The sequence below is a fragment of the Porites lutea genome, chromosome 9, assembly GCF_958299795.1.
Source record: "Porites lutea chromosome 9, jaPorLute2.1, whole genome shotgun sequence".
Taxonomy (NCBI): domain Eukaryota; kingdom Metazoa; phylum Cnidaria; class Anthozoa; order Scleractinia; family Poritidae; genus Porites; species Porites lutea.
Genome location: NC_133209.1, coordinates 26,133,695 through 26,160,295, shown reverse-complemented (window position 1 = coordinate 26,160,295; position 26,601 = coordinate 26,133,695). Strand labels below are relative to the sequence as shown.

Below are 26,601 nucleotides of genomic sequence, written 5' to 3'. Positions count from 1 at the left end.
ACAGAAACTTTAATCAAAAGGTGCAAAACTAGCACTATCATGTTGTTCAATGAAAAAGAAAGATGCCATTGTTAGCACTCATGTCCATGGCATCATAATTTAGCAGAATGAAATATCCAATTGTTGAAGTTTTAATACCTATACAAATTTAAAGTATGGTAAATAAAACACAGTATGATTAAATTGAGCTTAAAAAAAGTAAACTGGGTATGAGGGAATCAATGGGAGGAGACTTTTTTCAAGGGGGGGGTAGCCTTAATATTATCATTATGTGAGGGGGGGTGAAATTAATTTTTGCTTAATGAGGGGGGGGGGTATGACTTAGTTTTGGGGCATATTTCACCCATTTCCCAGCCCCCCCCCCCTCCAGGTAATTGTTGCACAGTCCCTTACCTCAGCACAGAATTGACCCAATACCCCCCTTCTTAATTTACCATGCATGCTTAATTTAGTGGCGGAGCTCTCGCGTGCGCAAAGTTCTCGCAGCTGGGCACCATGGGTAAGAAGATTTCGCTATCTATGCATCCTTCCGTATCGCTGACTCTGGTGTACAGTCACATTGAGGCGATGTTTTTATTTAAGTTCAGTCCGGTGACCAGTTATGCGCAATCGCAAGCTCAGAGTACCTTCCTCGAGATGGCTTCCCTTGTGGCCTTGGTTAAATGTATACAAAATTCGTCCTAATCAACTTCTCCTCTATCAAACGCACAGGTTGAAGATGTGGTTATCGTTGAAGATCTAACCAAGTGGCAAGAATTGGTAAATGAGCGTGATGCTCTCCAGTGGAAGTTAGATCACGCCAATGTAAGGTTTAATTTGTTCTTTTTTTGTTTGTTTGTTTTGTTTTGTTTTGTTTTTTGCTTTTAGTCTATTTTATTATTATAAAGAACCCCTGATTTTTTTTATTTTTTTTATTTTAGCTTAAAGATTATTACTTAAGTAAACATCCAGAAAAAAATCTTCTTCGTATCATTTTTATCACCGATTTTTTTTTTTTTGGTTGCCAAGATAACCTGTGAAAGTAGACGTATTTCCGGTCGTCGCTTCTCTGCATCCGAAACTTACCCGTAACTTTTGAGGTGAAGAGAAGTGACGACCGGAGATAAATCTGCGTTAGTCGCATGCAGGCTAGCCAGGACGAAAAAATGACATTTAGCTTCTGATTGACCGCTTATTACCGTCGATGAATTTGCCAGGAAGGATTTATCCACTTGTTTACTTCTTGTTGTAGGCTGTACACGAGCAAACAGGAGAAAAGCCAACACACAAGAAGTTTATCTGTTGTGGAACAAAATTTGACTCAATCAGCCAGTATGGAACAGAGCTTGAAGTAAGAATTTTAATACTTAAGTTAAATTACATTTCCTTCATCTTAACAAAGTAATAGATAATTGTGCTCAATGATCACCTTTTTGCGATAATACTCCGTTAAAGAAAAGCGCCTGCGATGTACCGTATTAAATTTTGGCAAAATTATCCCGAAAACGCTGGAGAAAGGTGGCTTCGCGGGAAGTCAGTGGAATCGCGTTCCTTTGCTTGGTGTTCTTTATACTTCAGCATTAACTACCAAGGGATAGAGTCTTCAAAGTGTTTTAGAAACCCTTCACCCAGATCTCCACCATAAATAATTTAATTGATGTCGTCCCATACAAGGTAATCCAAGACATACTGATTCCGGATTTTTTGTTTTTTCAATGGACTTGGATTTTGGATTCTAATCGTTAGCGGGATTCCCGATTCTTTGAACTGGATTCGGGATTCCAAAGCTCAGGGTTGCTCTACCACTTTCGTAGGTCAATAATCTTTGATATCTTTTCCCTTCGCAGGCAGTACAAGCAAAATTAGACGAGGAGACGGAGAAAAAACACAACCTGTTTCCGTGCTGTTTTGTGGTTTTCCGTTCTCTTCGTGCATCAACTCTTGCGCTTCAAAGTGATTGGGATAACTCTCCCCTAGAAGTCGATGTTATACCAGCTACTGAACTGGCCAGCGTGCTGTGGAACAACCTGCCTATTGGCCTTTGGCAAAGGTGCTTTTATTTATACCTAGCATAAGTTCTATTCCCCCATCGGGTACCTTGAGAAAGAAAGTAAAGCAGATCCCTCTCATAAGCGACCAACCATAATGCGAAGACAGAGCAGGCGTTTTTTTTTTTTTTTTTTTTTTTTAACGAAAGCTCAGAGTAGAGCTCCTGACTCAGAGGTACATTGATCGCGGCCGCCATCTTGAAAACAATTGAAAACCTAAGGGACCAGGGACGGTCAACGGAAACCTCTCCCTTGGAATCATTTTTTGACTCGCCTCAAGTCTCTGTGGGGTGGATGGATGGGACAACATTTATAATTTCATCTTTTGTACTGCAAAATACGCCTGCTTTGCAGACTAAACATTTAGTGGTTTCTAGTTGTTAGTGGTTCTACGAGAGTAGAACTGGAGGAGGTCTTTTACGAGGAAAAGTGCAGACAAATCTTTTTTGCGTGCACTTACTAAGTTACAATATTATGTAGTTTCGTGATCAGACCATTGTATCAGGGTCGCTTTTAGAAAAAGTCAAAAGCAATGGAATGCAATGGAAAAACAGTGGAACTGAAACTATGAAAAAGTCACATAAATAAATGGTCGCGGTGGATTAGGAGAGGAAGTCGATCGCTTACGATGTTCTAATTGTAAGGATTTAACTCGGAAAATTTTTCAATTAGTGTTTTGGTTAGGTGGTCGCTTATTACGGGAGGTGAGATAAGCAGATAATACTCGGCTAGCTTCCGTCGCAATAGGAGGGAGTAACATTTATTTTTGAACTTGGACATAAAATTATTTTTGCCGTCTGATTTTGCCCCAATTCATTCCAATTTAGTAGTAATTCTATCTTGCTATGTTAGGAAATTGCGCACGGTTCTGATCTACGTCCTGGTGTTTTTGCTGGTGTTCTTTTGGACGGTGCCTGTAGCGTTTGCTTCAACGCTGGTCTCTTTACAAAACCTCACAAAAGTTGCTCCTTTTTTGAAACCAGGTGAGATTTTACTGTTTTACCAACGCTTGAATCCCATGGTTACTCCTTATAATGGCGTATAGGGGAAGGTTTCGCCCTGCCCGAAAGGGATACCTTTTTAAGGCTTTAGTTGTGCAATAAAAGGATGAGGATTTCAGTGGGAAAAGTAAATGAAAGGGTAGGAAAATCTGTCATTTTGGTCTGTAAAATGTCCTAAGGGGGATAACAGACGCCATTTTGTAGCTATGAAAAAGACAAGAAAACTTCCTGGTTTAGTGACTTTTGCATATTTAGAAGACAGTGCATTCACAGCAGTTAAAAGAGAAGCAAAGTTCTAAAAAGGGTACGTGAAAGGGGTAACATTTGTCGATAGAAGTTTATAAAAAAGTGATACCTTTTCTATAAAAAGAGGTATATAAAAGGGTAAGGGTTGAACTTCGGAGGTTGCTTGAGGTTTTTCCCCGGGCTTGAATTTCGTTTTAACTTTTGGTGTCCTCTCACCCCGGCTTTGCATTTTCCAATTTCACCTGCAGTTCTAGAACTTAACGCTTTTGTCAAGGGAGCAATCGAAGGCTTTTTATCCGGCTTGGCATTGTTGGTTTTCTTCGCTATTTTGCCTCTGGTAAGTTTTTACTTCATCTGATAGCGTCAATTTTTCGTCAGTACTTTGATAAAGGCACCGACGCAGCATTTTTTTGTGTGTGTGTCGTTACGAGACAACTCAAAGAATGGTTTCGTAGGAGACTATAATTTGACTGCTTTTTTCACATAGCTCAAAATCCCGCACGACTCATTCCTTTGTTCCGCAGCTCGTTCAGACGGGCTATTCACATACCAGAATGACATACAGTCTGGAACGAGTTCATTTCATCCCCATATATTTATCTGTTTGTGTTAACATGATACCAAAACGACTTTTCGTTTCCGTGCAAGTCATTCCGGAATTCAATCCGAATGAAACCGTCGTTCTGGGACAAGATTTCATTCTGGTATCATGTAAACTGAGGTCGAACTTCGTTCTGGATTGATTGTGTTTCTGATCTGGCGCAAAAACCCCGCGAGCAGGAACGCCTTAGACGGAGTCGTTCGATTTTATCATGTGAATGCGGTACAAACTTCACTCTGGAACAAAACTCATTTCGGAATGAAAGTCATTCCGGTATCATATAAACACCCCCTAAGTAAAAACAAATTTTACTCCACAATGGATTATAGTCTCTGCTCTAAAACAAAGTTTCAGTTCAAAATTAGCCAGGACAAATACGTAGACAATGTTATAACGGTAAAAAAATATTAATTTATTTGGAACTAGTCGACTCCAGCTTCGACTCTCTTTAGCAGACCCATAAAGCCTGATGCTTTATTATTACCGCGGTATTGACATACAGTACGTCTGGTCTGCCTGTGGTTAACCTGCGATACGGCGCTTTTCTTTTTCGTCTCCCAAGCAAAAAGAAAGACGCGGATCGCCTGATCGCAGGTTAGCCTGTGGTGACAAAAGGAAAGTCAATTTTTTTTTCACGCATTACTACTAAAACAATTGCATTTTCATCCTGTGATAGGTTCTGAGGCTTTTTAGCAAGCTTGAAGGAATTCCTACGCAAAGTAGAGTAGACCAATCCACGCTGGGAAAATTATTCATTTTCATGGTAAATAACATTTATTTACATTTATTCAATTAGTTGTTGTCAGTGAGTGGTCAATGCTAAGTATAAACCTTATAAACACGGCAGCTACTGCAAAATTCGTTTCTATAGCTCTATACATTATAATTTACTATTTAAGACTTTCGCACTATGCCGTAGAATACTAATTCTGAGCAACATTCGTTTTCTTTATTCCGACCTTCAAATTCATCCCATTGCTTCCTAAGCTCCTTTTTTTCTTCACTGGATCCTTTTTCAACATTTCAGTGTTGCGTAACATTAACTTATGAGAGTTTAATGGGGATTCAGCTATCGCTACTTAAGTCAGTAGTAGTCAAAAGTAACAGAATTCGTATCGTATACATTTGCTGGCGTTTGAGGCCGGCTCAGAGCGCCACAAAAAACACCGGCTCAAAAGAGTTTCAGTTTACGAGCTGTTTGTGTCTTTCTCCTCCTCCTCCTCCGTCTCCTTCTCTTTCTTCTTCTTCTTTTTTGTATTTATTCATTGGCCTTACATTCTTTCACAGCTTGTAAACAAGTTTCTGTTCATGACTTTGGCTGGATCAGCGCTCAATAAGCTGAAGGAGATGTTAGACAATCCAAGCCAGATTCCAACTTTCCTTGCTGAATCCCTCCCCTCACAGTCACTGTTTTTCATTTGCTACATCATGTTGGCAACACTGACTGGATATGCGCTGCAGCTACTGCGCATTGCACCGCTTATTATAGTGGCTATTAAGAGGAAATGGCTGGTCAAGACGGAGCGCGAGGAGAAAGCAGCCTGGAGACCACCACCTGTCCTTTATGACCGCGTAGTAAGTAACAGTGACCTAGGAAATAACTTCCTAAAGTTGCTAAGCAACTAGACTAGCGACAACGTTTGGGCAACTTTTGCCTTTTGGGGCAACTTGATTAAATTTTAAGCAACGTATGGTAATTAAACAGTCCTGTAATACTGTTTAAGCCTTGTTATATATCCTTATAATAAATGCTATAGAAATTTATATTCCCCATTCCCATGCAACCCCACCCCTACCCACCTCTACTTCTCAGTTAACTGAGAAGGAGGGGTGGGTGGGGTTGGAGGTTGGGAATGGGGGATTCCCAACGACGTGTAACGTCGAATCCAATCTCGACGAGGAAGACTGGGAACTAGGCTTGATTTGGTTGCAGAGCAGGCAGGGGGTCGAGTAGGGGGTTAGCAGGGAAACGTCCTCCTCGACCTAGGGTTTTCTCCTACTCCTCCCTCGGAGCGAAAGAAACGAGAAGGGGAGGACCCTGAAAACGAGGTTGTAGCAGGGGTTGTATGAGGCCGTGCATGTATTGTCAGTAAGATAACTAACGTTGTAATCTCATTTCAGTTCGCCAATCACCTGTTCATTTTGATTGTGGGTTTGTCGTACTCGGCGCTTGCACCCATCATCACTCCGTTTGTGGCGCTGTACTTTGGCTTTGGTTACGTTGTGTGGATGTATCAGACGATAAGTATATACATCCCAATATACAGCTGTGGTGGAATGATGTGGCCCATAACGTTTAACAGGTAAAACTTACAGTACATAGTACAACATTTTGTATTAAATTATAATTGGCTGAAAATTCATTCCTTATTATATTATACCTTGTACTCAGTATGTGTCTTCTCATTGGCTAAGAGCCTACAGACAATTTTGGAAATTCGCGCAACCTACAGATTCAGGTTAATATTGGATCGCCTTAGAGGGGCGAAAAGAACTATAACTAATCGATCATCCAGTAACACAGTGTCAAGTCATAAAGCCGCTAACCAACACGTCAATAACCTGTGAATATTACTACTAAATGTACAATTGATTTAAAAAAAACCTATTCTAAAAAGGACTCCGTCCAAGATCAGGAAAATGAAACGAAAATGGTTGTCCTTTGTTCTGCTCTTTTATAAAACTTTAAGTTAGCAAGTTTCGTGCCCTATTCATGTATATGTAGTGGCGCCAAAAAAAAACGTAAAAAATTAAAGTTTGAATCACGTGCAGGGTTTTGTTCTGTGACCTGCATTTTGCTTTTTTCTTCGTTTTTGCTCCCTAATACCCCTATTCTGCAGTCCAAAATACAAATTATATTTAAAAACCTTAACCGTTTTCCGCTTTATAGGATGATCATAGGAACAGCGGTGTTTCAGTTGTTGATGGTTGGAGTGGTCGCTTTGAAGGGATCTTTCGCAGCTTCGTGTTTGGTACTTCCGCTTCCGGTCATGACGGTCTTCTTCTATCTCTTCATTCTGAAGCATTATATAAGACCATCAACCAACTTGTCGCTTAAAGCTGCGCACAGCCTGGAAAATCCTGCTGCTAACTTTTTGCAGGTGAGATGCTGAAAAAGAAAGACAGACGATCGTATCTTTTCTAGACCACAATGTTCATGTTTTCTTACTATGCGTTTATTAGGCTGCAATGGTCTAATATTTTCTATGCTGAGTTTTAGCTCCTCCTAAACCAAGTATAAACAATTAAAAACACTTGTTTCGGCTTTCAATGAATGGAAAATTCTTGGTCAAGAGGCAGGGACCCCCTCCTGTCACGGTCGGCCCACTGCAGGGGTAATAGGACACGTAACGCCTTCTAAGAGATCCGTCGGCCATTTTGACTTTTTTCGACATAGACACTACCCATGTTTTGATTGAGCCACAGGCAGCCCAATAAAACGCTAAGTCGGGACCTTTATTAGAATAGACTACGGGTTCAGACGAGAGTGAGAAACGTGTCTCGTACATAATTACTCACGAGCGGGGGAGTTTTTTGCTGTCGAGCAAAATTTGAATAAAACAAAATAAGAATACAAATGGAACACAAACCCTGTACGTTATGGCTAGACGCAGATTTATCAAGAATAAGAAAATTTACTATTTCATACCGCTGTTTTCTGGTTGAGTGATTTAAGTAAAAAAAAAACTCTGTTTGCCTCTGACAGGACGTAATCAAGGGTTACATGAGAACTCAGGGAGTGCAGATTCTTCCAGAGCCAGAAGTGCCAACAAGCGAAGAAAGAGATGCGTCTGATCAGGCCTCTGATTTGGAAAAAAGTATTCCTCTAACTGCAGCTTCCGATGATGTGAAGTTGGACGTGTAACTAGCCAGTCCAAAACATCGTTATGTCTAACGTGTGATACACAACAATAAAGGGACGCGGAGGATTTTGTCGTGTTATCAGAAGACAAAACAGGCAAAGGCTGATAAATAATGCTGTAAACTGATAGGAGTAGAATTCATGGGGTAATATAATCCCGGCGAGTAGTTTTGGGCTGTTTTTAGTTTGAAGATACGAGCCCAGTTTCTCCAGAATTGTACAACACGAGGTCATATTATCAATTAATTGTGCCAGTAACAAAGTGCGAGAAACTCAGTTGAGGATATTCAATGTGGGTTCATATTTCTTATCACATCTGCTTACTGTTCAACATGTCAAGTAAAGTAAAAGCATCGCTTTAAACCTTTTTCATTTTAAAAGTCACGGTTAAACCTTTAAATATAGTATAATTAAGTAGAAATTAAATATGACAGTTCATGTGCAATAACAGTTCATCTGATTAAAAGTCATAAGGTCAGCTAATTTTGTCTCTTATGCTTTCAAGTTCAAGCCTAGCATTCAAATTCACTTCCTTGATTGTAATTGGTAAGCATGGGCTAGTTGGTAAAATTTTATTTGCATGAGTAACATTTTCTGGCTAAATTTCATTGGCTATTTTTCAAGTGTCCAATTTGACCTGTCTGATTATACAGCAACCAATATTCGGACTGAACAAATCACTTAGTTTTGATACTTAAATTAAACAGCAAGGGCTGTAAAGAACTATGACTGTTCTTGGCACGTTTTACTTACATTTGAGCAAGAAATGTAGGTCTGTAGTTATTACAGGTGAACCGCGATTACCGGCCTCGCTTTTTAATATCAACTTTTTAGTGCAGAGTGAAGAAACAAAGGCACGGTCACAATTTGGTCTTGTAAATGTACATTATCGGATCCCACCAATTTTTGCGACTATTTCTCCAAACTTAAGCCGATTTAAAAGTGAAGAACGTTCGCCTAAGAAGCCAGGATTAATATGAGTCGTCTATTTCAGAAATCAGATTCTGGGTTAGAGTAGGATAAAAAAAAGTTCTTGGTTTGGACGGGGAAAACAACTTTGTCCACCAAGCAGTTTTATTAGCACTTTAAGGGATGAAGTAGAGGAGGAGCTTAGTAAGGGAGAGTACATATTTTAAAAAAGGAGGGTACGTGTGATCGGAGACTTTTAAGTCGACAGGTGTTTTGCTGATTTGCATGGTTATTGTTTGTTGAAACAAAAGGAACTGTAGGGAGTTGTGTTTGTTTTTAAGAATTTTTGAAACAATATTAACGGAGACCTGTAAACCGTGGCAATGCATATGCAAATAAATAATTTGACGAGTGCTGAGTCGGTATTATTTAAAACTTATTTCTCTCACCGATTTGTTGTGCAGTTTATGATCAGAGGGACTTAAATCGATTGGCTTGTGTTTACCCCGAAAATGAAAATTCTCGAACACTGTACAATTTTCTCCAGGAATATTATCGATCCATTTATTAACGCAATTTGTTTCCCTAAAGCAAGATTGAAAAAAAAAAACTTAAATTATAAACGACGCCTTTAACTGAACAATCAGATTGTCTTACCAAGCTGCTAAAGGAAAACCTCTGGTTCCTCTGGTTTCATTATGACCGTTGATCGCCGAACAAACAGCTCACAAAAGTGTAGTAATCTGAACTATAGTCGGCGACCGCAGCTATTGATATGGAAACCAGCTTTTTAAACTTTGGTTAAGAGTTAAGTCTACCTCAGCGACTGCTATACGATTCGTTGAAAAGTTGTTTTGCAGTCAATCGTTATGATCGTTGAACTTTCTTTGTCATCAATCGTAGCGATCCTCTATGAGGAATGAGTCTTTATCAGAACGTATCTTTTCCAGTGCAAGAACATCTTAAATTGTTTCAATTAAGCGGCAGGCTAGCAAGAAGGTTATTTTGTATTCCTTGATACTTCGTAGTCCCCCATTTCATCTCATTCAATTGCAGATTACTGAATTCTCTATTTTTCAATTGCCCATAATACACTCTGTTTGCCCCCCAAATTCTGCATAAACCATTGTTTTTAAATGCTCCTGGGAGTATTGCATTTTCCCAAGAGCATTTTAAGACAATAAGTTATGCAAAATTTGGGGGGCAAACAGAGTGTATTATGGGCAATTGGAAAATAGTCAATAAACGATTCTCACACAAACAAAAAGAAACTATCCAATCAGTTTGATTTGATGACGTTAGTCGTTCCTGATTGGCTGACACCTCCTCTATTGTTCTTTCTCTATATATTTGCGATACCACCCGGATGGTTTGGGCGGATCCGTAAACCACTGCAAAGTAAACCTCTCAATATTTCATCCATATTCAATCAACCAGTCCGTTACAAATCCCAATAGTGAACCCTTGAATTCCAATGAAGCCTTCTCCCAGCCTGGCCACAGGTAACCCAGGCTCTGTCATAGTACCGCAGTACGGGTCCAGTAAAATTACAGTGTTTGTATTTTTTCAGCAGGGAAGGGTGGCTTTAGGCAAATGATGAATCGGTCCCCAGAAGGTCACCTCAGGACTCCCGGGACGGAATTTTTTTGTACAGTGCCCAGGCCTCATTTTATTGGCCGCGCGTTGATCTGGCCCGGCTGCTTCGGCGAGCATATTCTCGGTCTGTTTAGATTAAATCCTTCGAGTTTGTCAAAGTCTGTGGTGTTCGTTTCTCTATCTGGGAAAGCTTCATTGGTTTCTATATCTGCTGCTATCCTATTTCTACGATCCTGGCATGTTTATTTTCCGTTGGAGTTCGAATTTCGTGGAAAAAGTTGTGTTGAATGAAAGCATGTCGGCGAAAATGACATCTCGTGTTTCCTACCTTGTATGTTATTATTGTATATAGAGTGAATTTGAACCAATTACTGCAAATTATCACGAAACTTCGTTGAAGCAATAAGGACAACAACAATTAACTGCAGAGTAAGTTTCATTGATCTTTATTTAGTATTTCCTAGAAATTTTAGGATGGTATTTTTACCCCACACAAACACTGTAATTTTACTGGACCCGTACTGTGGTACTATGACAGAGCCTGGCTTACCTGTGGCCTGGCGAGTCGTGCAGTCGATTACTCTCGCATGCTGCATGAGACAAACAAGTAAAGCTATTCATCTGTTATATTGTACTTTCAGTGTTAATACCAGATCTTTGTGAGAAGTAAACTAGTGTTAACCTTGAGCGGCAGCTAAGCGAATAAAGCGCTCAAAAAGAAATCGCTAAGGCAGTTAACACATTGTGTTTATGAAACTAAAACGCTGTGGCTATATGGCCGGTAACCGGTCAAGGTTTTCAAAATACTATTAAAATGGCCGGCAGTTCTATATTCTCAGTAAATTTCACAAAATCGAAAGATTCCAGCTTATCTAAACTATCATATGTCGATTTAGAAAAGTCAAGCGATCCTGAAATGCTTTACAGATCTCAAGTCTAGTGTTTGGTTTGCGCTGGGCTCAGAGGAGGAAATCATGTTTTGTGACACTTAGAAATTTTTTCAGCTCGACTGCCGGTCAAGGTTTTCAATACACTAAATGGCCGGCAGTTCTATATTCTTAGTAAATTTAACAAAATCGAAAGATTCCAGCTAATGTAAACTATCATACGTCGATTTAGAAAAGTCAAGCGATACTGAAATGCTTTACAGATCTCAAGTCTAGTGTTTGGTTTACGCTGAACCATGTTTTGTGACACTTTTCATCTCGACTGCCGGTCAAGGTTTTCAAAACACTAAATGGTCGTATACGATTCGTATACGCTACGTGTGGACGCAGATATTTTTGTATCCGCATAAAAAAATTGCGGATACAAAAATCTCCGGATACGTGTGGACGGGGCCTATAAGCCTTTTTAAACAGATAACTGTCAAGAAATGACCTTTAATTTCAGCTTTCTCCACGGCGGCTTTGTCTGTCCCAGTTATCTAGTTGATTTATTTCTCTTGCAAGTTAGTGAAAGAACAAACTGTAGTACTCCTTACGAACGCCATCTAATTACTCTCTTCAGTTCGCAAGCCGCACTAAACGTTTTAAAAAGATCTTTTTTTCTCTCCACTTCCATATTGGGGAATGACACTTGTTTTGACATACGTTGTCTGGTCTTGTCTCGAATTTATTGGTTCTTAAAAAAGCGTTTTTTCCTTTTACAAGGTGCCTAGTTATAAAGTTATATATGATTTTGCAACTGCTAGATATAATGCAGTTTTCCATAATCGTTTGCGTTTCATGCTTAATGTGTGCTTAACTATAATTATCTTTTTAAAATGGGATGTACTGAGCCAGAACGCCCCGCATGTTTTAACTTGTCAGTTTGTGGTTGACAACGAGACCGGTGAGGATATTTTGTCCACTGTCCATCTGCCCCTAGAACTAATCTGCTCTCCCCTGCTGCTCGCATATTTGCTGACAGGTGGTTTTCTGTTAAAGCACAGATTTTATCAGTTTTTAGTTCTCTATTTGGATCACCGTTACTGTCCCAGAGCAAAATAATGATTTATGTTTTCATGTCCAGTCTTTTATATCTTAAAATAAATATCAATCATCTTCTTTGTCTTGCTGCCGCTTTTGACTTATTACTCGGATCACTATTAACTATACTTTTTGTTATTTAATTATATTTCGCAGTATGCCCTTTCGATGAGTTTTTGTTTCTCTTGGAGGGGCAAACTTCGCCAGTAAAATATGTTTCAATAATGTAAAAAAGAACACAAAAAAAGAAAAGTAATGCGTGACATATTATTACAACTTTGAAATGTAAACACAGTCATGACTGCACGAAGTCTTATCATAAGACTTTTCAATCGGTTATTCAATCCCCCGGGGGGGGGGGGGTACTCCCGCGAATTTTGGATAGGGGTGTGCCGCGAAGGTTCGTGAACCCTAACCCTATTTAAGGACTAAGAAAGCGAAAACTGGTACCATTTTTAAGGCCCAAAGCCGAAAAATGACACCCTATTCAAGGAAAAAACAAAATTATTAATAGCATGGAAAGGAAAACTTTAATTCTTCGCTGTATTTACGTGTATTTACCCCCTTAACGGCTATTAAACCTCTGTTGCAAAATCATTTTGTTAATACTTAAACGGATACATCAAGTTTAAAGAGAACCGTTCGTTTAGGCAGGCGTTTTCACACTCAAGTATTAGATAATACAATTAAGCTACCCTATCTAAGGACCACACCAGGGACACAGAAACAAAAGGGTCAAAAAAGGTATCCTATTTAAGGACCGAGAACCTCAAAAACCATACCCTATTCCGCGGCACGTACCTATATAGCCCATATATGGGAGTACCCCCCCCCCCCCCCCGGGTTCAATCCGTGTTCAATCACCAAAGGCTGTTGACATGAAATAGAAAATGATAATAAAAGCTTAGTTTAAGGCTAAGCCTTTTTGACGTTTTCAGATGACAAGCGACGTAACATGCTTGGAAACGTATAAAAATATAAAAACCGTACACTTTCGTGTAACCTGAATTAACTTAATTTGCATGGATTTCTAGACTTTACAACACTCGCATCTTACCGAAGACTCGCCTCGCACTAAGCTGAGATCAGCATCTACTTTCATACATTTTGCTGGGTAAGTAGATTTCCGGCGGCAGGGAGAATGGAAAAGTCTCGCATTTAGTACAGTCACGATGTATATCTGAATTCGTGTGTGTTCGATTCGATCAAATATTGTTGCATCACTTGCATGTGCGTTCACGTGATTACGGGGACATTAGATGGAACACCAGGGCCTTCGTAACCACATACCATGCATAATATACTACGTAGAACAAACGGGAATCCCAAGAATTTGGACAGATTTTAGGAAACCTCGCTATACAGTTTATAAATTGCTCCTAACCACCCCACCAACAATACTACGTCTTCGAGATCCCTTTTGCCTGCCCGCAATAATAAAGAGACTTCCTTTGGAGTGTATGTCTAAGAGGTACCAGTTTTCAATGGAAGGTATATAAAAAGGGTAAATATAAAAAAAGGGTATATTAGGGGGGAAAATAAGGGTTGAAGCTCCTCCCAATTCACCTCAAAGATCAGGTCAGAGACGAGATTTTCTTTTCCCCTAACCTCAGATCCCCCCATTCTTCCCTTCCTCCCCAACCCCTTTCGACGCCTAACCACACAGGCTACAGTTTATTAAAACTGCAGGCCCTAACTCCGGACTACAGCGAGCGAGTTAACTTAAGAATGACCTGGAGCGGGTGTTAAAACACCACTAATTTCCTCGCCCTCGGGGTTAAGTGGTAACTTACTAAAACAAGGAATGGGGAATGGGAAATTGAAAAATGGAAAGTAGTGGTCAGCGTTCATACCAAATCACGACCGATTTATTTGTCCATTATAAATAACATTGTTACAACTTCTAAAAACTTGTTATCTGCTATTACAATGCAACATAATTACAGGCGATATCACTGAGCTCTAGGAAGATCCCCCTGGTACAATTAAGTCTAGTGAAAATAGCAGACGGATATCAAATCTAACAATAATAACAATGAAGAATTTGTAAGAAAATATTACCTATTTATTAATTAATAAACAACAACAACAACTTTTTTTGCATTCCCATTTATACAGATGGTATTGCATAGAAAAAAAATAAAGGATAATAATAGAAAATACAGCAATCTGTTACAAAATAAATAATAAATAATAATTAGTTACAACATCCTGACTCTTGTTTCCTTTTCTTGAAAGATTCGAAAACAAAGTAACCGATTTTTTTACAAGTAAAATGGTCTACGTTATTAAAAAGGAATAATATTTTATCTTGTTTATTTAGAGTATGAAAAATGGGATATTTCGAAATTATACCATTAAAAAACGTTTTCCTTATTCACAAATAAGAATCACAGTAATGTAACAAAAATTTAAAAATCAAAAATCGGTATAGTTGTTATTAAAACGGCGAAATGGTGAACAGCGTAACGAGGTTTATATTCCGCGCGAGTTTGCTGTGAGGGCTTGAGAAAGAGAAAAAGCACCGGCGTCGTCAATACTGTTTAAACCTAAACCCAAACTAGTCAGAGAGGAGTTTGCTGTTAGGGCTTGAGAAAGAGAAGAAACACAGGCGTCGCCAATACTGTTTAAACCTAAATCCAAACTAGTCAGGGAGGAGTTTGCTGTGAGGGCTTGACAAAGAGAAAAAGCACCGGCGTCGCCAATACTGTTTAAACCTAAATCCAAACTAGTCAGGGAGGAGTTTGCTGTGAGGGCTTGAGAAAGAGAAAAAGCACCGGCGTCGCCAATACTGTTTAAATTTAAATCCAAACTACACAGGGAGGAGTTTGCTGTGAGGGCTTGAAAAAGAGAAGAAGCACCGGCGTCGCCAATACTGTTATAACCTAAAATCAAAGTAGTCAGGGAGGAGTTTGCTGTGAGGGCTTGAGAAAGAGAAGAAACACCGGCGTCGCCAATACTGTTACCACCTAAATCCAAACTAGTCAGGGAGGAGTTTGCTGTGAGGGCTTGAGAAAGAGAAGAAGCACCGGCCGGGCCAATAATAATGTTACCACCTAAATTCAAACTAGTCAGGGAGGAGTTTGCTGTGAGGGCTTGACAAAGAGAAGAAGCACCGGCGTCGCCAATACTGTTACCACCTAAATTCAAACTAGTTAGGGAGGAGTTTGCTGTGAGGGCTTGAGAAAGAGAAGAAGCACCGGCGCTGCCAATACTGTTAGAACTTAAAACCAAACTAGTCAGGGAGGAGTTTACTGTGAGGGCCATAGAGATCGCAGCAGCACCAGCATCGTGTATCCCTGTTTCCCCAAAATTCACCTTAGTCAGGGACGACATGTCAAGGTGCTTACCTAAACTACAAACTAGGCGAGTTTCAAGGCTGTCCTGGACACTTGAACATTCCAACAAACTCTCACAAGCTAAACTCATATATGATTTACGGTCTTCGGCGGAGCTGATTTTTTTAGCAATAACAATAAAGAACGACATTGCAGTTTCCTCACTTCGTGAGGCTATGATGCCACTCATGAACAAAAAGACCTGTCTCAGTTTATCCAAGTATCTCTTATCATCTACAACTGAGGTAAAGTCTCTTTCTTTGCTGATAACCTGAAACGCAAGGAAAAAGCCAGCAAAAAACTCCTGAAAGCTTTTGTGTAAAAATGCACAGCGCGTGCAAGGTTTGCGCTTGGCGCCACCTTGTTGAAAAGACAAGAATCCAAAATTGATAAGCTTGACGGTATCTTCGTCCTTTACAAAGTACGACTCTCCTTCGAGGAGGGATTCTAACGCGAAGCTGCCCAAAAGCAAAAGTTCTTCCATATAACCTGAAATCAAGTCTTTATTGCTGCTTTTAAGTCTGTTTTTTTCTTCATATCTTCTTAAAACAAAGACAACGATTTCAACGTACAACTCACTCCTGCTTGTTGGAAGAACACCTTCGAAGTCCTCGAAAAGACAACAGAGTAGAGCTGTATTGAGTGGATTCTTTGTTAACTCGCCTAGCGTTTCAAGTGGATGACCAGTAGTCAAAACAGAATAGTTTGAACGTAAGATTCGTTTTATCAGCTCCTTAGCCAAGTGTTCCTTGCCTTTAAAATACTTTCGGATAAAACTTTCCGCATCCTCTTTTGTAAATCCTACAATCTCCCACAGGGCGTCACAGTATGGCCTTACTTTCTTTCCAACCTCATGACGAGATGTAATGACAATGTGACAAGCTGGGAGGAGTTTACTCTGAACGAGCGCGTAGTACATGTCCAGTTTAAAGGAATCGGCCTCATCTAATCCATCAAGCAGTAGCAAACATTTGGCCTGATTTTCTCGGATGTATTTGAAAAAATTCTCCTTAGCCTGTTCGTCAATATCATCAGGAAGAAGTTGGTCGTCAATAGCTTCCCAGATGCCAGATTTAACATCGTTGCATCTAAGCAAGAGCAGCACTTCAATTGATGGAAAAGACGTGTCCCATTCATCTTGTTTATTTGCCCAGTCATACGCCAGTTTTTGTGAGTAGGTGGTTTTTCCCATGCCAGGTTCTCCCTCGATCAAAAGAATCCGTGGTTTCGGGCAGTCAGGGTGGGGTCTAAAGATAGCAGTCATGTTGGTGATTTCATCATCCGTCAATGTTCCTCGTGTTTTTTCTTTGTTCAAGATCTTCAGTCGGGTGAAAATCTCATTCAGGTTGAAATTAAGATCATCACACCACGGAAATGGTACCAGCCATCCTTCACGACGTTTGTAAAGTTGACGAATCCTTTCTGTGATACTTAGCACCACTAGGAAATACAAGATACCAAAAATAACATCGATACATATATCGATATATACGATACGTCATACAAGCCGTTCAAGCTCTGTATATCGTCTACGATACGCTTTTATGCTTTTGTAACCTTGCAAAACGAACGAGTTAAACATCGATATAGACGACCTCTTTGGGATAACTATAATGATTCTCAATCTTAATTAAGAAGAAGCATGAATTATGTGAAGAAATATTTACAAAACCCAACATAGGTTTGTCTTTGCGTCTTTTAATTATGTAATTTGCACTTAACAGACCCTTCCACGATTTTAAGTAACAGTTATCCATCGACACCAGACTATTGGAGAGCGCATTAAAACTTACCTAGTTTAAAACTTACCTAGTTTAAAGTTCAGAGCGAGCGAAGATATTCTTCAAACGTGACAAAGTCCCGAAATTTTACAGACTTTTGTATGTTAAGGGGGGGGGGAGGGGGGGTCATGAACTTGCTCTCTTCCATAGAAACGTCTGTAAAACTTCGTGTCTTTTTGGAGCTATATCTTGGTTAGTTTTCACCAATTCACTCTTTAACTTACCAACTTAAGAAGTGATTTTAAGGTCTTCTTTCCAGCCTAATGGTCCGAATCAAAACTGTTAAAATACGTGGGAAGGTCTATTTTTTTATGTTGAAATGGCTTGTGGTCGGCTCTTTTTTTTTTTCTTTGAGAAAATTAAACGCTGCTCGTTAGACACAGAGCGCCGTGGACGACGTGTGTCGCACGCGAGCCCCACACGCAAATTAGTCACTCTCTCCAGTATCTATCTCCGTTTTCACTCTCTGTTTGATGAGTGAATGTATTCATGACAAACGCAAATCAAAGCTGTTTTGCGTTTATAGTTTCCTCTAAGAAAAGGAATCTTTATTAAAGCAGAAAACTTTACCATACCTCACAATGTTGAGCAGTTTAGGGGTATTGCTGTTGGTCTCTTCAAAAGCTGTACTAATATAATGCGAACCACAAACTGACTATAGACTTATAAAGTGTCACAATTTGAGCGCATTGTTAGAGAAAGATACCTGCTAGATGCTGCTGGGTTATGGATTCGTTTTGCTGAGATAAGCGGCCAGAATACATTCCCCTTTTGGTTTGCCTTGAGATCTGGTCATCGCACAAAGCACCTGTTGAAGAAGATCGTTGATTGAGATGCGGGCCACACCATGTTATGATCTATGTCAGTTAACCTCGTCGTACTTCAAGGTCTCATGAGTACTCCACAAGACTGCAAGGTCATGAGAGTAGCTGCATGTAAATTCGTTTCAATTTGGTCATACATTCGCGGCTGACAGTGCCACAGAATGGTATGAAACGTCACAAACGGTTACCTTCTTCAGAATTTGGTAATTTTTATATGGAATTACCCATATTGATTTGCGATCTTATCGCAAAGACTTTCCTACTGCAAGGGTAATCAAAATAGCTGTAGGCCGACAACAGCATCTTTGAGTTTGAGTTGGGTGGATTTACTAGCACATTTTCTTCTTTTAATAGACTGTGATTCGGTACAAAAGAATGAACTGACTTCGTCAACTCTGTCAGGCGCATGTGCGGAGCTGTACGCGTCTCATGATGAATGTTTTGCTCATTTCGCCCCATATAAGGTAATCCAAGAAAGTCTTCGATTCTGGATTCCACGCTGTGGATTCTGGACTCCATATACTGGATTCTGGATTCCTCGTCAGTTGAACTTGGATTACGTATTTTAATTGCTGCGGGATTCCGGATTTCTGGGCTTAGATCCGGATTCCAAGAGTTGAATTCCAGATTCCAAAGCCCAAAATTCCGGATTCCACGAGTAAAAGACTTCCCGCATTGCACTGGTGGGGCGACTCATTGAAACCAAAGTGAAGCAAAGAGTGGAATAGGTATAGTACGTCAGCTTTAAATAAAGAAAAACATTTTAAAATTGAATGTTTATATATTACCTGCATGGTTCTCAGTTAGCTTCCGCTTCCTAGCACTATCGTGCTGAGCCTCAAAGAGACCATCCACTGAAAGAATCAGGCAAAAACAACATTAGCGTTTTGTGTCTCACTCTCAGTCGATACGCAATTTATAGCTATGGAAAGAATGTGTAATCTGAATTTTTGACCAGAAACGACAACAAATTCGGCCTGTAACTTCTGCGCCTAATCATCACACACCAAATTGACAAGACTTTATAATATACCTGAGTGATGAGGCCAAGTGCGAAAAACACTAGGATCACTTAAAATGTGTGAGACAAGAGATGCTGCCATCATACTAGCACAGACTTCCCATCTCTCTGCAGTCGCTTGCTCACCATCCGCAAAATCAGCTATTTCTTTAACAATGAGCCACTCGAGTTGAGAATCAAATGCAGCCGTGAAAACTCCTGAAATAAGGAATACAATTAGGAAGTATTCTTTTAAGGAAATCAAGTTTTGCGGATTAAAGAAACTAAAAAATTAATTGCCTTGCGCATAGACGCATGTGTAATTCTTTACTTTCCAATAATTTTTGACAGTTAAACTTTCACAAAAATGTCTTTCTAATTACAAACTGGACGTTAACTGACCAGAGACAAGAAAACACCATCAAGGTATGCCAGACCCCAACGACAGCTAAGTACGACAGATTACGATTTTCACGCCGTTTCTTTTGATTTGCTGACAGCAATTTTCTTACAATGAACACGTTTCATTCAATTACTTTATTGTATAAGTGAAAAAGTTCATTTCACATTCAGGGGCGTAGCGTGGGACTTTTAAGATGTACGCACGAGAATAAATTTTTCGTAAGCGCCGAAGGCGCTTACATCTAGGGGGGTCTGGGGGCATGCTCCCGCAGAAAATTTTGAAATTCAGGGTCTCGGAAATGCCATCTCCTGGTTTTTCTGCGGGGCATTTTCAATAAATAATGCGGCAAAAATGCAGTAGAAAGTTGTACAAAAACAATGACGACAGGTCACAAGCAAAGGGCGAGGCGTCGACCCTTAAGACGGGCAAACTCCGTTACCAACCTGTCAATCCACGTTCTTATGTTTATGTATATGAGGGATTGCTAGGGAGCTTAATCTTTCGTCCGTCATCGTACTTCGCAGAGGAGATTTTAGTCTCTTCATGCTACTGAAGCTACGTTCGGCAGTGCATGTAGACGTTGTTTAGTTGTCTTGTTAATTACGTTGAAGTAATCCTGTATCGATTTTCGAGCCATATGTGTGTACTTTGTCTCACGAAACACACGAAAACACTACAGAAGCCAATGATCACGCTCCTTAAGTCGCAGAAATATTCATAGGATTCTCTAACAGTTTCTTCGGAAAATCAATCACTGGGGCTTCACTGTTTGACCTCATAAGTATATTCCTAATATCCGTTGACGGCAAATGCGTTTTTTTCTGAAGCCACACGTCATAGCATAGTAACCTCTCCTTCAAGAATACCTGCGGGGCTGGGAAAACTGGTGAGGCTAGCTGACCTTGTGGGAGGGGTACATGAGGCGTTTTTCCTATTTTTGCTTACCACTCAAATGCATTTTGCCATTATTAGTGGCCATCACTGAATGATTGATGCTTGGATAACGGAAATTCTAATAAAAAAGCCAGTATAATGTGAAAATATGAAATTATTAGCCAGCAAATTTAATGAGAAAATTTTTTTTCTTAGATCTCAGCTGTACGCACGGGCGTACGTGCGTATATGGACGCTACGCCCCTGACATTCCGTTGGCGTTCCGTTAAGTTAAGTTTGCAGCTGTAAAGTTCTGCATCTTCATCGAAAGCTGTTTGTGTCCTACGTATTCAGACGATCCCAGATCAGATTTTAATATCAAAGACATATGTTCCTATTTATTTTAGCGATGACATGTATGCTTCTTATTTAATTTTACTCTATAATTATTGCGCGAAAATGACGCCAAGAGTGCATCAGTTATTGCAGTCAAGTGTGTAAACACCTAACACCTTAAGACTTAAAGTAATTACCACGTAAGTATTCAAAATAAATGTTGTTGTCGCTCTTTCAATAGCCTGCGTGGCAGGCGCCAGATAGTTTTTTTTTGGTCCGCTTTTTAGAGCGCGCGAGCAAAACACGCGAAGTGGAGAGGAGGCCTCCTCACCTTTTCTCCCGTCGTGCGCGCGCCTCCTCCCTTCGTTCTTTCGTTACAAAAAAACTGGCGTCTGCAAACACTCTTTCAAACACTTTGAGTTATACATGTATCCCAAAACAGATGTCGAAAAACTTACCTGCTGAGACTGCAAAGTAGTACGGCTAATAGGCCTTTTTCGAATTAAAAATTACCGCTGAATACAAACATTAACGACACATTCATACAGCGTTAGCCTCGACATAAAGTAAAATATTCACAAATTTTGGCAAGTAAGTGTTTGAAATCTGAGAATACACAATAAACAGAGTAAAAAACAGCGGAATTTGTGAATACATTTACTTTTAGTGGAGGCTAACCCTGTAAAAAATGCGTCTTCACTTCTTTATTCAGCGCTCATAGCGAATTCGAAACTGGACTCTAGGGTATTTCATAAATATTTACCAATCCCAGCCATGAAGTTAAACGTTTGTGACGTTTTAAAGCATTCTATGGTACTGTTAACCGCACCTTTATGACCTCTTGAAGGATTTACAGCTACCCACATAACCTTGCGTCCTTGCGACGTAGGCTTGAAGCCTTTATACGACAACGTAAATTGAAATAGCTGAATGTATAAGAACGCTATTGTTCACAGCTAACGTGACATGCACTCACCTTCTCCTTCCATCTCTACTCCTGCCACGAGGGGGTAACAGTCGAAAAGTTCCTTTCGGCGCCATTGAGCTCTGATCTGCTCTGGGCCACTTAGGAACTCGCCATTGCAGTGAACTTTGACCTGACGATCTTCTGGGTTTTTTAAAGGTGCCTGCCATCCATCAGCGCAGTTCGAGATTATTTTTGAGAAAAGCCTACTCACATGACTACTCATGCCAGCTGACTGCTCTTGGTCGCTTGTCACCAATTTGGATGCATATGTTGTTAGTTTGGCTGATACAACAACGTCCCCTAACTTAGTTTTGTCAGGATTGAGACCACAGCATGCCCCAACAGATATTACGGCCTTGGGTTGTAAAAGAAGTGCGGCATTCTTGACCGCAATCAGAGAGCTGCTTGGGCCAATAGAACCTTTATTACATCTTAGCAGAGCAACTTTTACTTTCTCTTCATGACTTTGAACGTTGTTGAAGTAAACGAAACCAACATCCTTGTAATAATATCTGTAAGGATCTTTTAGCTCATTGTAACAGGATAAGAACTCACAGTCCTTAACGGTTAACAGTAGAACATCAGCGGGTAGATCTGGCTGTTTCATTGTTGTTGTAACATCTTTTATGGATGGAAGACCAACAGCCAGCTGTGGTGGGTCAGCATCGCTGTCCTTTAAATTACAGCTACACGCCTTCTTTGAAGCTTCGGACATATCAGTTTTCGGCTAAATTGCACTGGAGACATAAAACGAAAAAGGATAACACAATTTAGCCTTACACTATACACCCATTTTTATAACAAAGTTTTTCTAAGAAAGTGGAAGTAAAAAATTATGAGCGTACATGTTTTAAGAACATTACTTACTCAGGCTAGGGTTTACATAGGATCATTTTGTATCACCTTGGTAAAACAAGCAGTGTACAGGAATTATCATACAGTACGCGGAGTAGCAGTTTTAAACTTAAGAGTACAAGAACTACAGTTAAGTTACAGTTGGAATCGCATGCTGTATATAGAGATTACGCCAATGAATATTCCCTTGCTCTACATCAAGCAAAGATGGAAGCTAATAAGACCTCTCAGTCCTTGCTAAGCCTCGGCTAAATAAATTGACATGTGATGCAACCCCCTGATACAGCAAGAGAGGAGCCTCTGTCAGCACATGAGCTTTTTCTCAGTGAACGGTGAAAGCGACACCAAAAAAAACGGTGCCTCGTTTCTGCTAGCCTGCGCAATAGTAAACATTTCAAAGGCAAGGAAAAGGGAGAATTGGCTTCGTGAAAATGTAAAGAGTGTGGATGCCCTTCATGTGTTGTCTCGCCCGCAATCTCTATTTGCTATCTCCCTTTCAGATGCCAGACACGCGGGCTATGTGTTGTCTGGTTTAGAAACATGATGCCCACTGTATTCAGTCTGGGTTTTTACTGCTGCAAAAGGAAGCTAAAACTAGACAATGAAAAGCAATGAAAAATATACTTAAATTGAAAACAAGAACATTCCAGCTTCTTATGTCAGGGTTGCATGACTTCAATAAGAATTAGTTATTTGGTCATTTCTTTTGCACTTTAATGAGCCATGCCAGAGTCCACAGAAGTACATCACACAGAATATGACATGATACTTTTAAACTAAGCTTTTTCAAATGACATTGTGCACTCTCTTGAAGAGCCTTACAGTGTATTAAATTTCTGTTATTAACCTCCACAGTCTATTAGAACATAGCTGTCTCTTAAAACCCAAGTAACAGGTCTTCCTTAGGCAGGGGGTCAGGGGAGCGCAGATAGTATAATGATTTTCAAGACTAAGTAGCTCTTTTCCTTCTGCAATGGGAAGAAAGGAGGATAAAAATAAGGAGAACACACTTGTTAATCAAGCAAAGTCATGCAAAATGCAAATTGCAGCATCATTCACAGCTAACAAACGCCCAGCCAAACATTTTGTTTGTGTCCCTTCCTCTTATCTACCAAGCAAAAATAAAACTTATTTACTAGGATTTCTGTATTTTTTGAAAAGTAATTTCATGATCTCCGCGATGAAGGATGAAGATTTAACCCGAAGAATACAAAAGGGATTGCAATGAGATGTAGAGGCCAGGGGCTAATTACATGGCACAAACGATCATTATCAACTGACAAAAGTACAAGATGTAGAAGAATAAAGGTACAATTCCAACGATAAATACAATTCTTCTTCTTCTTCTTCTTCTTCTTCTTCTTCTTACTATTATTATTATTATTAGATTAATTATTAAATACAATAGTTTTTTTATTATCACAAAGATACACAAAGATATGAAAAAGTTTGACTCTAGCACAAATATCAATAATAATATAACCAAGTCTAAGTTTAATTTAATTAAATTACTTTAACTACTATAAACTATTGCAAGCCAGGTAGAGATTTTTTTCATATTGTTTTAAATAGAAATCAAAGACAACATATAATAAAACCCTTACTGGAAGCTAACATAAGCGCAAGTAAGATGATTGATTGGTATTGTTTTAAATACCAGTTGAGAGGTTTTATTGACATGCAAGAATCAACACATAAGAGTACAAATGGTATAAATTTACATTATGATTGGAAATTACAATCTGTAATTAATAAGTTTTTGTTTAACGGCAAGTGAATTGTCCAGTGAGAGAGGTATATGGTTTTAATATAGTTTGTATTATAGAAGCACCAATAAACCATCTATGGCCTTTGTGCAGACTTTAGTTTTCGGGATTATTATATACATCAGCTAACTGAAGAACACAGGCCACTGCAATTATTAGGCATTTTTTAGAGTTTAAATCTTTTGTCTACTCATGTTACAGTACAGTACAGTATCTTTATTAAATGTCCACTATGTGGCTCTTCCGATTTAATTTACAAAATGGAAAGAAGACAGAAGTAGGAGAAAAAGACTACTTTACAAATCTAATTATTAATAATAAAAGGGAAAAATAGGAATAAAATTTACTTAAGAAATAGCTGAGATAATATATCGTATAGACTATATGCATATACATTACTTATTATTGACCTTAAAATACTCCAATTATGACATATAAAAACTGTTTTAGACATGCAATCAGTCACCTAGTTCTCGGTGTGACATAGCTCCAATTTGGCACCGTGCTTAAAACAGTGAGCGTTTTACTATTTCTTGTGCTTGCACTTAGCGAGTTCCAAGTGTTGATAGATCGATAGTGAAAGGAATGTTGTGCAGTGGCTGTCCTGCACATAGGAACGTCTAGATTTTCCCTTAATCTTGTATTATAACTATGGATTCCTGTTCTTTTATTGATGTAGCTATTTAGGTAGGAGGGCGCAAGTCCAATCACTAGTTTGTACAACTGTGTGACATCGCGCACTAACAGCAGATGTTTAATAGAGGACCAACCCAGTTCCCGCAGGACTGGTCAGATATGGTCGAACTTCCTAGTATTAGTTAAAACTCGAGCAGCAAAATTTTGTACAAGTTGCCGTTTATGAATGTCCCGCTTAAAAGTGCCAGACTATACAGTAGAACAATAAAAGAGCTTACTAAAAACCAAGCAATTCAAAATGGTGAAGAGTACGGATTTGGAAAATAGATGCCTAACTTTGCTTATCTGACACAGAGTAGAGATAAGGGACAAAGTCAATGTAATTTCATGTTCATTAAATTTAAGGTTCGAGTCTAGTATGATACCCAGATCTTTGACTAAGGGTACGGGAGCTAGGTTTTGGCCAAGAAAGGAACTCTGACATCTGAAATTTTACTTAATAGCTGTCGCATTCCAAACAAAATAAGTTTGGTTTTACTAGGATTGATGAGTAGCTGATTAGTACATCACCAGGCGGCGATGAGACGAAGATCTTCGGTGACTTTAGTCGGGCAGGAGTCAATGTCCTTGGATGAGACCGAAAGGTAAACCTTGGTATCATCGACATATGACTTGACACTTGAAAATTTTACAACGGAGGATAAGTCATTTATGTAGAGACTGAACAGGAGCGGCCCTAAAATGGACCCCTGAGGTACGCCATGTGTAACGATTAGCTCCTCAGAGCGAGATGTTCCTAGTCGTGTTGACTGCATACGGTCGGTAAGGTAGCTCTTAAACCACTTTGACGCTTTACTTGACGCACCCAGCCCTTGCCACTTGAGAAGGTCATGTTAGTGAAGCCATGTCGAGTGATAAACTTGATATTAGACAAAACTTGGTCTTAAGTTTTTATATTACTGATTTTTGAATCTGTTGAATCCTCAGTTTAAGTCCATGAAGAATAGAAAAACCATCTTTTTATTTATTTCGCAAGAGCTTTACTTTAGGTGCTCTATTCCAACAAACTGAGTAGCCTTATGTAAGATTTGTTTCATAGATTGTTGAGGAACTCTTCTTTTGGGCCCAGCTTTCCCTGGTCAATGATGTGCACTAATGTATATGTTCCTGGTTTTATTGTCAACTTTATGCATGTATTTTTTTATGGAAAACAACAATTAATCTACTCACGTCAACTAGTGACCAATTTCTTCCCATAGCTTTTCAAAACCAAACGAAAATACTTTCAAATAAGCTTAAATTATAGATATCGTTAATCCTCTACTAAACCTTCCCCCACCCCCGCCACTATCATGTAGTGAAGACCCCGTCTCTTTTAAGCACCCTCCTCTCCCCTTCCCCCTTATTCTTCACAACTAAAGTAATAAATGATAAACTGCATTAATTCATCATGACTGTAACACTTCATGTAAACTGATCCAGTATGTTTAATTCAAGTGCTGGAAGTTCAAATTTGTTTTTGTTCTTCAGCTGCATGACCTTTTCTTTTTGGGAACTGTACGTTCTTTATGAAGAATAATAATGCAATCTTCTCTTTGTTTTGAAACGCA

At 39.4% G+C, this 26,601-nt stretch overlaps 3 protein-coding genes across 4 annotated transcripts in view; 1 reads left to right on the top strand and 2 right to left on the bottom strand.

Moving 5' to 3' along the window:
• Nucleotides 1-26,601, top strand: part of LOC140948785 (uncharacterized) — a 327,016-nt gene that overhangs the window by 3,178 nt on the left and 297,237 nt on the right. The window contains 2 exon segments of the mRNA XM_073398050.1: nucleotides 712-804; nucleotides 1,232-1,330. Of these exon segments, the coding sequence (XP_073254151.1) occupies nucleotides 712-804; nucleotides 1,232-1,330 (192 nt within the window).
• Nucleotides 14,688-16,986, bottom strand: LOC140948056 (uncharacterized). Its single transcript, XM_073397276.1, has 2 exons — nucleotides 15,350-16,986; nucleotides 14,688-15,097 (listed from the first exon to the last, which is right to left on the bottom strand). Exons 1-2 carry the CDS (start codon nucleotides 16,812-16,814, stop codon nucleotides 14,688-14,690), a joined length of 1,875 nt encoding a protein of 624 aa, XP_073253377.1. The 5' UTR covers nucleotides 16,815-16,986.
• LOC140948787 (death domain-containing ATP nucleosidase-like) overlaps nucleotides 18,009-26,601 on the bottom strand; it is a 99,936-nt gene continuing 91,343 nt past the window's right edge. For both annotated transcript variants that reach the window (XM_073398053.1, XM_073398052.1), the window contains exons 5-6: nucleotides 18,944-19,009; nucleotides 18,009-18,139 (exon numbers count right to left, since the gene is read on the bottom strand). In XM_073398053.1, coding sequence (XP_073254154.1) covers nucleotides 18,024-18,139; nucleotides 18,944-19,009 — 182 coding nt within the window. In that variant the 3' untranslated portion in view covers nucleotides 18,009-18,023. The remainder of the gene's footprint in view (nucleotides 18,140-18,943; nucleotides 19,010-26,601) is intronic.

Excerpts from the sequence above, each read along its gene's own strand:
- LOC140948056 (XM_073397276.1), bottom strand. The coding sequence starts at position 16,814 with ATGACTGCTATCTTTAGACCCCACCCTGACTGCCCGAAACCACGGATT. Across the intron at positions 15,098-15,349 it reads AACTAGTTTGAATTTAGGTG|GTTATAACAGTATTGGCGAC; the intron begins GTAACAGTATTG and ends CTTTGATTTTAG.